Source organism: Struthio camelus, chromosome 3 (genome assembly GCF_040807025.1).
Source record: "Struthio camelus isolate bStrCam1 chromosome 3, bStrCam1.hap1, whole genome shotgun sequence".
Classification (NCBI taxonomy): Eukaryota; Metazoa; Chordata; class Aves; order Struthioniformes; family Struthionidae; genus Struthio; species Struthio camelus.
This window is the reverse complement of record NC_090944.1, coordinates 38095154-38110671: the sequence shown is the minus strand read 5'-3', so window position 1 is coordinate 38110671 and position 15518 is coordinate 38095154. Positions and strand designations below refer to the sequence as shown.

At 34.8% G+C, this 15518-nt stretch overlaps 1 protein-coding gene across 1 annotated transcript in view; it reads left to right on the top strand.

Annotated features, from left to right (window-relative positions):
- The window catches only part of EYS (eyes shut homolog), a 1042686-nt gene that overhangs the window by 500878 nt on the left and 526290 nt on the right, over positions 1-15518 (top strand). Inside the window, exons 28-29 of the mRNA XM_068937477.1 lie at positions 11635-11806; positions 12333-12411. Of these exons, the coding sequence (XP_068793578.1) occupies positions 11635-11806; positions 12333-12411 (251 nt within the window). The remainder of the gene's footprint in view (positions 1-11634; positions 11807-12332; positions 12412-15518) is intronic.

The following is a 15518-nucleotide window of genomic DNA, read 5'->3' as shown; positions in this document are numbered from 1 at the left end:
ATAACATATGGATATAAATATTTTCTTATAAAAAGCTATACTTACATTATTTTAGAATGATGCTAGAATATCTTTTTCTTAATATCTTTACCATATTATAATTTTCTACATGGTACAGCTTTCCAATTTTCTGCTATTTTGACTTTATTTTTACAATCCATTTTATATTACAAGGTTAGAATTAAAATGGCTAATAAACAGAGCCTATACTGAATAAAACGTGGATATTCCTCTGTAATTCATATATATATTATATAAAGTTCTCCATGTTGAATTGTATAGGTTTAAAGAAGAAATTTCTTAGTTTTTTTTTTCTTAGAAATTTCAGCCTTTCATTTACAAGTTCTTTTCAACTATTTTTTAGTTTTAAAAGATTCTCTTAATGAAATACTTGTTTATACTTATACTTAAACCTCTATTCTTAGAATAAAAGTTAAAATGGCATTAAGTATTGAACAGATATTTGCAGCTTTCAGAGCTACAATGTGACCACCTATAGCAATATTGACATCTATGACATTTTTATCATATTTCCAACATGCAGATACACATTGATAGATGTTACTTATACTAGCTATCTTCAGATTTTTCTTCCCCAACCCCTTCTGCAAGTTCCTTCATCTGTGAGCTGAATCATAATTCTAAACTGTGATGTGTTTATATCTAGCTTGATTTTGTCAGTCATTTTAAATATGACCTTTACCCTTCCCAGTGAGAGGCCGCAGGCTGGGCCCTGGGCCCTGGCTGTGCAGGGGCTCAGGGCTGGCCGTGGCCTGAGCTGGGCTGCGCTGGGCTGAGTGCCTGCGCCGGGGCCCAGGGCCTGCTGCCTGCCCTGCTCCAGCCCCAGCCCCAGCTCCGGGCTGGGCCTTTCTGGGGAGGGGGTGACAGCCCCGGCAGTCCCTGCATCGCAAACAATAGCCCTTTGTGTGCGCGGGGCCAGGGGCAGCTGGCAGCCTCCTGAAGGGGAGGCCGGTTAGCGTGAGGGAGATGTATAAAGAGAAATCCAAGTACGCCCCAAGACTAGGGGAAGAAGTATCAACATTAAGTTCCTCCAAAGAAAGAGGAAGAAGAACACCCACCCGCCACCTGATGCACATCACAGTCCTCCTGATAAGGACCTCAAGATGCTGACAGATTGTTTCACTGTCTCCTCCCAGTTTTCTTGGGAAAGTCTGTAGTGTCACCCTTAGGACGCAGAGGGACATTTGAAGGGCAAGCATAACCCTAGGGGACAGGAAGGTCTTTAGGGTGTTTTTGGTATAAATATTTTAATTATATTGAGGCTTTTCAATACTAGATAATTTTTAATTTTAGGCTGTTAAAACATTAATAGGACTAACTTTAAATTTTTAGCTCTCTCTATGTAGTATGTTCCATTTTGCCTGTAACAAGATTATGAATGTAAGAATTTGTACTATTTTTACTAGAATGGGTTCAGATCACTAAGATATGACCATGTATAATGATAAGCAAGGAAGTAATTTCCTTAGGTAGATTGCTTCTTCTAATGGTTTCATCATGCCCCAATCTTGAGTTGGAATATCTAAATATCCAACAGTGCATACTACTGGTTATGTTCTGTATTTAATCAGTATAGTTCTTGTATTCACTTTTAAATTAAAAGGGCAAATATGTTCCTCAAAGGTCATATATGTTATCTAAGGCCAAAAATTAATATGTAATGAAAACAAATACTTTTTAAAAGTTTTCAACTAAACAAATTAATCTCTTTGTATCTCAATTACTTTGTTTCCTATGGCCAAATCTTATCTTGTAAAGTTCTCTTCACTGTCCCATCCAAAGTTGAAATCAAACCTTATCTAAACCAAAATAAATATATTTACTTCAAAACAGATCCCAACCATTCACATTTTCTACAGTCTGCTCAGTAGCAATGTAACTTGACATAATATAGGGAAAGTGAAATAATTCCTTGAAAAAAACCTATTACTGATGTAAAATACAGTAGAAGTGGGAAATTAAATCTCTACTATTGGTCATTAAGTTATAATAAATCTTTCTTCACATGAAATCAACAAAAACAGGCTCAGCAACCTTGTCAACCCTAGTTCTTCACACAGCATACTTAGAAAACTTTTGTTACAGCTAATTTACTCATAACAGGCCGAATGAGGCGATACTAAAACAATGTTAAGAAGACATTATGATATCCACAAAAATAATATGACTGTGACAAAATGAATATTAGTTCTTTGCAGTCAGTTACTAATTTTAAGAGGCAACATAGTTTTAGACTTGTAACAGTCGTTTTATAATATGGTGTTTAGGGTATATCATGTTGTGCCCCAGTGCAAGGCACCGGGGCTAGTGTTCGTTATGATCCCAGCAGTAAAGGCACTCAGACTCTGTACGATATTGCTTAAAATACCATTTATTGGAGCAAACACAAGACAGAAAGAGAATAGATAATATTATGGCCCTTCAGATATTGGGAACTTGAGCCGTGCAGCACTGAGCAGACCTCCAGTGAGGTCACAGCATGGGACGGCATGCAGTGCAGATCCCATCTGTGGTCAGGTTCAGTGGCATTTGGTCTATAGAGCTCTTACAGGATTTTCTGACAAGAAAACAATCCTATTCAGCATTTCTGCTGTTAAACAAAGGGATGTTCATATGAAAACTTGATGCTTCACTTGAAGATAAAGACAAGGACATGCAGGTGATGTAGTCACTGATGCCAAGTGGGAGCTGCCTACAGGCTTCTCTGTTGCAATTAGGCAGCTAAGTCTATCCTGTTGCCCAGAGATATGTGCAGTGCAGCACAGGCCTGAAAGCCAAGCTGTATATGCAGCACAGCGGAGTGTAAAGCAGTGCAGAACAGCACTGACCTGCCACTGCTCTGGTTCACTGGTGTGTTGGTCACTAACTCCTGCACCTACAGTAGTCTCCAGGTTAGCATCACTACAGGTATGAAAGTGAATTATTGGAGAAGAAAGCCAGATTCTGCTGAAAAATGTCTTCCAAGAAGACTCAACATTTATCAGAAAAATGTATTTATGTATAAAATTATTTCTAAAGCAGTAGAAATAAATTTATACCTGGTAGAAATTATTACAGATTCTTTGATGTGAAATCATTTTTTTTTTTTCAAAAAGTATCTCAACATCTTCCTGTAATTGATAGAATACCTGAATTTTTCACCTAATACTCCTCCCAGCTTGTTTTTGCTTTAACTGTGAAATGCTATTACGTTATTCTTCCATATATCAGTATATTCTTATATTGCATATGCTCCCAAATGGCTTAATTACTATATTTTTTGCTTGGTACAACACAGAATCATTGTAAGCATTGTAAAAATAATATTAGCACTTATCTCAACCGTTCATTATTTTCTTATTGTTTTCCTTTATGAAAAAAGTCAGCTAAGAATGATCATTGATCATTCTTGATTATGGCTAAGAATGTATGTATATCCGTATTTTCTATCTCTAGTGAAATTAAGATTTTAAAGCTGGATTTCACTACTAGCGTAGCTATTCTAATATCTTTACACAGCTTCTGTTAATGAATTATAATTTTTTGCAGTTATATATCTTTTTTGGATTTATATCACTAATTAAGACAACTTTTGGACTATTGTTGATTTAAAAAAAATTCTCAATTAAAAATACACTGATTAAACTCCTTTAACTTCATGTAAATAAAGTATTGTGACCTGAACTTCATCCACAAATGTTGAGATTTTTCATAAGCATTACTATTATTATTCACATGTTCTGTGATATATATGCATATTACAAAATGCTGTTGCTCCTAATTTTCTACTTCCTTGAGAGATTAATACTGCCATGCTGAAATTATTTAACAAATGAGTTAATTTTTTTCTGTAACTCAGATATTCATTGTGATATAGTTTCTGCTATATTTCTGCTCATTTTTCATTTGAGCAATATATTTTACTTAGACTTACGGTATTCAGTCTTTTATTTTTTATATTATTAGCTTCATTATAGGATATGCATTTGTGTCCTTCATTTCTGTCCATATTATAACTCTATTAATTTGTCTTTTAGTCAATATCTATGTATTATTGCATATAAGGGAATGTTTACAAGTGTTTGTCAAAGGTCTTATCATAACAGTTGATGTTAAAATTGAGTTCAACAAGAGCAGAGCTAGGTGTTTCTGAGCAATTCTGAAAAGAGAACATTTTTCCTTTACTGTCAGTTCTTGCTCTTCTCATCTGCGTATAAGATTTGCAGTCACCATAGAAGTACCCACATATTTTTTCAGAACTATACTAAAATTAGTATACTGTGCTAATTTACTATTCTTTTCACTCTCCAGCTATACCCTCAGCAAGAAATTGTTTCTTATCAAGTATTTGTTTTTCTAGTAGTAAGTCTTTGCCTTTATTCTTGCACAAAATCCTGTGGTTCTTCCTCCTTCTCTGTTTCTCATACTAAAATGTATCCATTTATCATAAATTAATATCCTAAATTTTTAATCTCTTGAAACACGTAGCACCAAACCTTTACATAGTCTCATCAAAAGAACTGAAGAGGTCTATAAATTAGCATCCTCCTCAGTCTTCAGCGCTATCATATAACTTTAAATTTGGTATTTACTATCTATTTATCTATCTATCTATGTAGTATTTCTATGAAGAAAACAAAACAATATATACTGTGGTTTCAAAAATCAGCAATGTGACACATATAGTCACAAAAACATCTGAGAATAAAATGTCATGAAAATGTCAAGGATATTTACCAAGAGGGAGGATCTAGAGATTATCACAGAAATTTTTTTCTTAAAAAAATCAAAATATAAGATGGTTATTTACTATCTGGCTAGTGTCAAAGTGTAAGAAAGAGATTTGCCAAACAAAATAAAAGGAAAAAAGCTAAACTTAAGAAGTGAAACTTTGCAACTTACATGCCTGCAATGTAAAGAAACAAAAAAAGCATCTTAATGAAGCTGAATAGCTGAATGGTTTTGAGTGGAATACAAAATCATTATATATGTTGCATAGACTACAGTTGGCTGTTGAGGGGATGTGTTTTCTGAGGCAAGGAATGCAAAAATGAAATCATTTTTCAAGGGAGGACTAAGAATTAGTGCCTGGTGATCAGAGGAGAGACAGACTGTAGTTTGGATATGGAGTTGATGAGAAAAATCCTCAAAGACAAGGATAAGTTCTTATGTGGACTTACAGTATGTGAAAAGAAAAGCTGAAAATCTTGATGGAAAGAGGTGTGACCATCTCTAGATTAGGACAGAGCTGAGGAATTGTGCAAACGAGTTCCAAGGAAGAAGAAGGGGTAAGGCACTTCCAGTTAATAAAGTAGATCGAGGATAAGAAGGCATCGGAGAGAGACTGCTGAGTTTTATTTAATAATATTTTATATAGGAGGATGACTGATTCTTCCTGTGAATGGATGATGTGAAGGGGTAGGATAGCTATCTCCTTTTCATCTTATTACCATTATTACCCCATGTTCTGACTTTTAACATCTGCACTCTGACATCTTTGCCATTTCCTTACCTCCAGGTCACCATAAATGCCAGTAATCAATCAACTTTGATATTTTTGGGGCTAATTTTCTTCCTTTTTTGGTGAGTGGAGGCATTATTTTATAGCATGATAAATGCAATCTGTAAAGCAGAGCTCTAACAGGTGGCTGCAGCCCAGTGCACCTGAGCATACCTGGCACAGTCAGAACCGCGAAACAGAGCTTAGGGACGATGGTTTTTTAAGGCAAGTGCTAGCTCTATGGTATTACAGTCTTATCTCTCAGAAGAAATATTCAGGGGTATTATGATGTTTATACTAGAGAAAGGCAGTTTTTATTTAAAAGGTTTTATATTTTCATGTCAACATTTAGAAGAGTACAAAAGAAGGCAGGTTTCAAGTTAAATGACAGTCACACTGGCAGAGGATGACAGACTGTATTGGTTACAGTCATAAATATTTACCAACCTTTTTTGTGTCTGCAATGTGACAAATTACAAATTGAGTACATTTTTCTCTTGGAAATAATTTAAATAGAAATGTTTATTCACGCTGGAAGGGATTCATCCAGTGAAGCCAGGGATTAATGCCAGCATATTTGGCCCAATTTGTTCAGAGGGTATTAGAATATGTGCACTGGATTTGAAGAGTGATTTTAGAATGTGAAACTGATTTTTTCTGTAAAAACTCTATAAAAATATTTTAAATTAGTCCATGTTAGCAAGAACATTTAAACTAGCACCTAATATTTAGCAAGCTATTTTGTTGAATTAACAATTCAAAATGAAATTTTTAGTTCTCTCTAATTTATTTATTTTTCCTGTATTACTTCTGTTGATTTTCATCTTTCAGTCTATTGTATCAATCATTATTGTAATGATTTTAGGCTTTATTCACATCAAATCTCCCAAAATCCTTTCAGGATAGAAATGACAATATAGATGTATACTCCCTACAGACTTCTGAAATATTTAGCGCTAGCAGGACTATGAAAGTCCATTTTGCCTGTTAATATTGATGAAGCTTTCCAAATAAAGGCAGAATATGGAGATACTATTACAAGACATTTCTATTCTTTCCAAGAGATTCAGTCTTTCTTGGTAGAATGCAATCTTACTTTACATTTCATGTTACTGATTTTCTACAGAAACCTAAGCACAGAGCTGCACTGCTCTAGCTTCTCAATCCTTTTCCTACAGTACTGAAATTAATCAGAGAGTACAATTTTGGCATTTTTGGCTAGCAGCCAGATTTTCATTACTAGCATTTAATCATCAATTTTTGTCTGACTATTTTTTGCTACTTATGAGTAAGCTGGATTTTTCCCCTGGGTTGTAAGTGCCAGACAGCAACATAACTCAAGAGCAAAATGAATAGGGCAATAGCTATTGCCAAGTTATTATTTTACCACAATAAAATCCCTTATTTGTGTTTTAATTTTGGTATAGTTCAGCTTATTTAACACTTCAGAATATTTACATCCTTTTCTGTAAGTAATGATTTTGAAATGAATTTTTTTTATCTCTCCAGATTGTTTTGGAAACTTATTCTCGTTATAACTCTCTAGTGTGGAAACAGTCACTAAGACAAAAAGGTAGTCACATGGTTGAATTCCAAAGAAATGAAAAGAAACACAGTTGAAAGTATTTGTAACTTGGTCAGGCCATGCCCCATGTTATTCCTTGCTTGAACATTACTTCAGGGACCCTTGGGACACTTTGTGAATTCTGATTCCTGGGCAGAAACTTTTCAAATCCACCTGGGGAGTAAAGACCTGTTATGACCTAGCATTCTCCTAAGCAAAGATCACCTTTCAAGGTGATCTACAGTATATCATATCGTATATGGTATTTGGGCAGAAATGAAAGAAGGCTACTGTGAAGCTCCTGCCAGACTCTAAACAGTGGGAGAACTGAAGCTGACGAGAGAAACGTTATTTAAGGAAGCATTATTTAAGGACTTTTATTGCTACTCTAAAAACTGTCATGTACACCACAAAAAGGAAACTGTGGACTTAGAAAATGTGGAGTAGGCTGAATTACATTGATAATTATGTTTACAACTGATAGTAAGAGCAGGTTTAATTTCCCCTAATCTTAGCTGTCTGATAACTAAGCAGCTACTCTAAATTACTCATTCAGTTTTCCTCTGCAGTCATTACCAACACCAGGGCATTCAGAGTACGGTGTCTGAGATAGATTATGCAGGTTACCCTTTGAAGCTGCTTCTCTCTTCACCCATTATAGAGGGAGTTAGACACCTAACTTAAACTACTGTTTAATTTTTAAATGGTTAAAATTTGACAGGATGTATTACCCTCTGATGTCCCTAACACATTATTAACTGAATTCTACTATCCTTGCTTTGTTGCCACAAAGAAGCTTAGGAATAGGCAGATACCTTCTACCAACTGTCAGTTCAACAAGATTACATATATATAGAAAAATAATTTTACAGGTTTTTTACATCTTGTACAAACATACCAAGTCTAGAATACTAAAATACCATTTTTCTTCAATTTATATTATTATTCTGAGGGCATTTTTTTTCATTAATTTGTTATGAATCTTTTACTTGATTGTCCAGGAGGAGGTGTGCAGGCCTTTACATAAGACAAGAGACCACACAGGAGAGAACCATTTATTTGCATTAATGTAGACTAGTAGATATAAATCCTTTTAATTTGGTACTTTAATCAGAATTTTACTAAGATTATTTTTATTTTTTCCTACTCAACAAAATAGCGTTTTATGCCATTCATTGGAAGTCATCTCTTATCTCAACTACTTTTTACTCAAGAGCTGTAGCAGATTTGATTCAAATTCTATAGCATTTTATGGATATATTATATTTTATTGTCAGTATTAAATCCATTAAGTCATATCTAGGTTAAATCTCCAAACAAGTTACAGAAGAGGAAAATATATAATATACATGTTGAATATTCTTCCACAATTTGATATTTCTGCAGTATGTAAATATTGTTTAAGAAAAGAGATGCTGGAATGATTTCTGTTTTTTCTTAAACTTTGTGTAAGGTTATAACTGTAAGCTTTTTTCTAAGAATGAAAGAGAAGATATAAAATATGTTTTTCCCAATACTTCTTGTTTTTCAAAACATGATTTTTGTAATCACTTGGTGACACATTAAATTTATGCGCTCAGTCTTCTTCCCCACAATCAAGTAGTGGGCTTTCACTGCATTTCCATTGCATTCATTGAGCTATTCAGGCAAAAATTAATTCAATATCACTGTAGTAGTAGATCAGTGAAGCATAAATAAGGGCCGATCAGGAATGTATAGCAGAATCTGTTTATTTAATTACAAGTTGTTAATCATCTAAAGGAACTATGAGTTTTCCTTTCTGAATAAATTGTGCAGCAGTGGAAGCATATGTGAATATGGACTAGTTGTCAGTCATTACTTTAACCCTTAATCTATCTTCCAGCTTCAACATATCAGTATGTGTCAACCACCTCAAATGAAAGGCTGCAACCACTAAGGCAATTTCAGGCAAGCTTCTAATTGGTTGATTACAGAAAATCAAATTTCATTCAGTGATTCTGAAATGTGCTACAAGTATATTGCTGAAGTAATCTTTAAATATCTTATTAGCCAAAGATATTTTTTTAAGCCGTAACATAATTTCATGTCAGCTTTATTTCCTCCAGTGAATGTATTAGATCTAAGAAGAGGATAGACAACAGAAGCAATGAAAGGTAGCAGCAGAAATGAATTACCAATAGATTATTTATGAAGCAAATTATTTACACTGATAAGCTACAATAAAAATGACAGGCACTGACCCAAAGTATAATAGGATTAGCTTTTTTTGGATCATAAATGTCTACCTTAAAAATCCATAAGAACACTAAAACTATTTTTATAATGATTATTGCTTTTAAATATGTTATTAGCAAAAGCAAATTACTACACTTGAACTTAGAACCTTTGACTTGTAAAACACAGACCTGAACCTCCTAAGTAAAATTATGATTAACTGGAAAAATGAGTGTTAAAAAATAAATCCTATATTTTAGTGAGTGTACATAGTAAAACTCCCACCAACAATCCACATACATAAATGCTACCCACTTCATTTGTATGTTCTCTCACTACTTTTTAGTAAATTTAAACCTCATTAAGACTTCTTATAAGAGCAAACTTACTTGTTTGCATAGGAAGCTAATACCAGTTCAGATAAGCAGCTTTCAAAAGATCAGGAATGCAAACATGACTGAGTGACAATGCAGCCAATTTATTAACAAGGATCAGAATATCTCATTTACCAAAAAACAAACTTCAGAGTTGCAAGTAAGGTAAACTCAAGATATATGACTCTCTAATACTGCCACTCTGACAATGCTTTTGAAGCATTACTTGATAAGAGTAGATCAAGAAGACCATATGTTGAAGCCTATATTTTCTTTCCTAGCACTGACTTAGAAGGAAAAATACCTCTTTTATATTACATATTCTATAACAGAACAGATGAACTTGGCTGCTCTGTTCTTGAATTTAGATTTTGGCAACATGCTCACAAAAGACCTATTTCTGAGTGGTTTAAGTTCTTATACATAGGGAGATCAAATAAGACACCGCTGTTCCAGAGAATGTGACACTGTAAATGAGTGGGAGCATCCAAGGAACAGGAATGTTCAGAGCTGTTGTTTGCTGAATGCATGCATGGGAGGGGGAAGAACAGGTTTCAGACCTGCTTTTTAACTTGCACCAATATGTGACTTAGCATATCACAAATACCACTGCACCAAGATTTGGTCAAACATAGATTCATACGGCAGCCCCTCTCAGAGAGCTCACTTTCCTGGGGGTACCTGTTAGTTCAGTTTCCTCAACGCTTTCCATTGCAGCCCAGCACCAGCACTCTAGGGCTGCTGGGTCTGTGGCCACAGATGTCAAATTAGAGTCCAAGCTGTTGTTTTTTTCTCTATGCCTCAATTAGGAAACTAAAACAACACTGTGAAAAAAGCAGTTTCTTCAAACCTTTACAATATTGGTAAAGACACAACATTCATATTAATGTTAATATTACACTGTACTTCTTTATATAAAAACATTCACCATGATCTTGCATTAATACTAGCTCTGTTAATAGATTTACTGCAAGCTCTTGGTTTTGATCTTTGCCACATGAACTATATACATGAACTAGAAGAAGGTTTAGGAATTTCTTCCTTACTATGAATTCCTTTCCTCAAAAGGTGCTAGTACTTGGGTGCATAGCAATGAGAAAAGGCTATAGGAACTTTATGTTTCCCATTCATATCTGCATATACAGTAAATGTGGTTCTTTTCAGTTGAGAATGAGGTATTTAAGCAAATACCTCATTACATAGAGACAAGAAATGCCTTTCACATTTACTGTGAAATGCAGAGCCAGAGGAATAGTTGTAACTTCTGGTTGCTGGGCTCTTTGCTCCATAGGAAGACCTTGTGTCTTATGCATTCTTTTTTTCTCCTCCATACCTTCCTTGTCCCACACACCTGCAAAATCAGGATAATGATCTTATGTTATCCCTATATAAGTGTTTGTTGTCAATTAGTATTTTGTAAAGTACTTGGAGATGTTTAGATCCAAAATGTGTGGCATTAATTTGCAGGAAAATTACAAGCAGAAACGTACACCACTATAACTCTCATAATTGATGTCTTCATAAAGAATTCAAAGTATTTTCTATCTTGCATCATTTACTTAAAGCTCCTACATTTTAATTTCATTTTGAGAAAGTAAGTATTCCAGTTAGTTCACCACCAAGACATGTATCATTTTAATTCTATATGCCTCTCATAGGAAACCTAGGCTATTCATCTTTGTAATAACTACACCAAAAAATCCTCTTGAACTTTCATTTTCTCTTTTGAGCTGTTCTGCTTCCAAGTTGACCCTCAAAGCCAAGTCCCTTCTTCACTTGTTACATTTACAGATGTTCTTAGTGTGATACATTGCAATAAACCAATTTTTTGGTGTTTGCATATATAGAGAATTCCAATAGGATATTCTTATTGATGAGTATAATGAATTATATGAACAATGTAGGTAAATAAAATCAGATTATCTGAAATTTATATTAGGAATGGATAAACCTTCAGGTAGCTTGAAAGTTTACTTGTAACTGCTCTGTTTTTCACACAGGTGATAGATGTGAAGTAAATATAGATGAATGTACATCTACTCCTTGCCTCAACAATGGAAGTTGCATTGATGATATCAATTCCTACAAGTGTCACTGTAGGAGAGGTTTTGTTGGAACAAAGTGCGAGATAAATGTTAATGAATGCTTGCCAGACCCTTGTCTTCATGGAAGGTGGCTATTTTTATTTAACTATTATTATCTGCAAGATAGTGTACTAACTAGTAACATTTAAGATTTAATGACATAGGAAGGTTGATTAATATAGTTTTAGTTATGTTCTTCCATAAAGCAAGAGTATATGCACAAAGTTGACAGATGTTGCCTGTTTAAGCTGATGTAATATAGTGTTATTATCTCAGTTCCTCTTTCATTCATTTTAGTGTTCATTAGCATAAAGCAGTTTTCAGTAAATGTGGATTAATTAGACTTTAATATACTTAAAAGCAAGTCTTTAGCTACTACAGACCAACAGGTTGAAATAGGAAGGTGTCTTTTAATGCGAGAATCAGTATCCTTATAAAACTGCTCAGTATCTATAATATACACATCTCAAAACCATTCTAAATGCTAATTAAAAAATTCTGTGGATTTCAGTAGATTACATCAGACCACTATTTTGAAATGCACTGAATGATACAAGTAATGCTAAATGCAGAAGTACACAGCATCATCTGAATATTGCTATTTTGTATTTCAGATGTATCGATCTCATTGATGGATATCAATGCTCCTGTGAATCAGGTTGGACCAGCTCAAGATGTGAGATAAATATTGATGTATGTCTTCAAGTTTTATTTTAATTATAGGGGAAAGAGTAATGTGCCACTTCAAACTCATTTTTTGTCTAAGTAACTACTGGATGCTTCGGTTTGTTGAAAATGCATGACAGGAATTCAGTTGTTTGAAATCCATTGTGAAAAGCTCATGATTATTTAGTAGCATGAAACTGCATTAGAAAGAGTATTAAGGAAATATCTGAAGATCTTTAAAGGTGAACTGTGAGTGAAAAATCTGAAAATACACAGAAAACTAAGCCAACGTCCCCTGAAAAATCATTTATCCTTCAGTTTAGCATGGATGATATAACTACCTCGTTTACACTGCAAGCTTCATTTGCTATAGCTTAACTGCATATTTGAATACTATACCTCAGGATGCAGTATTCTGCTCTGAAAATAGGCATGACTCATGTTTAAAGTTTCAAGTTCCAGGTAACTGTGGAATTCTGTGGGATAAAACTATGGCATAAAAAATACACTGCCCACTCCCTCCTCTTAAGTTCAAGAACATTTTTGCATTACCATGGGGAATGGCCATGGATAGGAAGGGATGTTGGATATTTGAGTCTATGTCATAAAGATTCCCATGGTCAGCAAACCAGCTTCTAGAAGATAACTGTACCTGGCACAGCAATGAACTCCTCTTAGAAAATTGGCTACGTTTGCGGGAGAGCATGGAATTGGTTTAGGCTTTTTAGACTATTTCAAGTTTTGTGCCAAACATATTTCAAGAGAGACCTTTCAGATCTTGAGATTTGGTCCTTTTAAATGAGTTTGGTCTCATGAGAAGGCGTGGCTTGAAATCTGCCTCCTTTTGGGTTATTTGACTTCTAGTATTGTGCTTCTCAGTTGTCAGGAACAAGTACCAAAATGTTATGTGACTTTCTTTTTAACTTCTGCATGTAGAGGGCATTCCTGGATTTTGATATACAGCTAAAAGTACTAGATAACTAAAAATGCCTCATGTTACATAAAGGAAGCATGATCTATAACTTTTCTGTTGAAAATGCATGGCAGTTTCACACAAGGAGTAAATCTAGTTGGAACATTATCCTCCAACTTCCCTTTAGAGAAAGAAGAAGTCAGAAAATAAGTAATTCAAATCAACGGAGTGTGCATCATGATATAATATTGCAGATCTATATGATTATCAGCTGTTGCCAATGCTAATGTAGAATACCGCTTGGTAATATTTTATCTGGCAACATCAGTGACTTACACTTTCCTCCATTATGAGAGAATGAAAAATTAAATAACCTGTAGAAAACTGCATGAAATCATATTCAAAAGATAACCACGTTTCATACCAATGTGTTTGAAAATGCATAGATTAGAAATTCATAGAAAGAAACAATATACATATACATTTGATAGATAAGTCTATCAGAAGGATGGCTTCATTTTTTAAAATTCGTTCTATTTGCATGCAATGTGCTTCCCAGATTAGACTATGCTGCAGGCGTCATATTTTTAAAGGCTGCGATACTGCATTCATCCCACTCGACATACATATCATGCCTATGCAGCTCTTGCAGAAATCAGCAATGCTTCATGAATGTGTAGGGGTGTTCACATCTGGATAATAATGCTAGGCTGATGCTCTGTGATTGTTTTTAGAACTGTAACTTCTGCAGATCTAATATGGACTGTGGATGTAGGGACTTGCCTCTCTACTCTAGTTTTCATGGGTTTTCAAATACAAATTTCATATTTATGCAAGAAAGAGTAAAAGAAGAGTCATACACACTATATGAATTAGTTATAATAAACGTGGTTTCTTTTGACAATCTGCTATTTTTGAATTTGGAGGGTGAAAGGAAAATTGATCCTTTGTGATATGCGTAAACACAGATTGCTAGTACGGTCAGTAGAATATTAGTAATAAATGTTATTTCCCATTTATTTGGGCTTTTTCTTTTGTTATGGCTGGTGACAAGTCAGTAGTAGTGGTTCTTCTTCCATGCTTAGTTGAGGTCATCTCATTCTGTCAAAAAAGGTAACAAAAACCATTTTGAGTCTTTATACTATAGGATATTTAGCTTGTTAGAAGGCTGCAATCAGACAATCTGGGAGTAGAAGAGATTGTTCAGTTAGAACAGCTGATGGACAAGTGGAGTAACAGCACAATATTGTGATGCCCAAAAGACAAGCAACTCAGCAGCTATGTAATTCATTTTCTGAGATTTGGAATTTGAAAAAACTGTAGGATTTAGCTTGCCTAACTTGAGGTGACCTGTGAAAACTAGTTGTCTATGCACCCATTATAGGTCAATGAAAATGTGATGAATATTCAATGAAATATAGAGAACTATTTACCTGATTCTCAAATAGACATCTGCTGAGTTGCTCTCTAGACTCCATTCACTGTGATGACTGGGTTTTAACCAACTGTAATAGATAAGCCAGAGTGAGTTGGCTCCCGTCCCCAGATTTCTCTGTATATATAGCATATGCATGTATAGCATGCATGAACTGTTGCTTTGGAAGTGTGCACTGGTGAGGGAACAAAGAGCCTCGGATAAGCATGATCATGTTGTGTGTGCATGTGTGGGACTTCTTTACAATCTTGAATATTTCCTACCTATCACTAACTAGTTTAAAAAGAGCTGAGCAGGGTAAGTAGTTTCTTCAAAGGAGAAGCTAAACTAATATACATTTCCAAAAACCAACGTAGTTTTAAGTTCAAGATGCAGCTAGATTAATCCAAGAGCAGGGAGGGAGGGAGCTACCCACTGTATTGCACAAAGTACAACATGCATAACTACCCACCCATGGGGCAGGTTTAATGTATGTAACAGTGCAAGGAGCTCTTGACACCGAGGAGTTTTTCTCCTCTTAAAGTGAGAATGGCTGAACTGGAGTGTTCTAGTAAATGGGGAAGTGATAAAGAAATAGAGAACAGAGATTAGAGTAGTAGAGAGTAATAAAGAAATAGGTAAATGGATGAGACCTACAAGAATCTCCACGGTGGCAAGCCCTCTGCTACTACAGAGTACAAAAACCTTAGGGAGGAGGACGTTTTGCTGATCAGCAGGTTTGTGATCTCTTATATAAGAAACATCTATCAACTGTTATCACAGTATTCTCTTGCACCAAGGATCTCC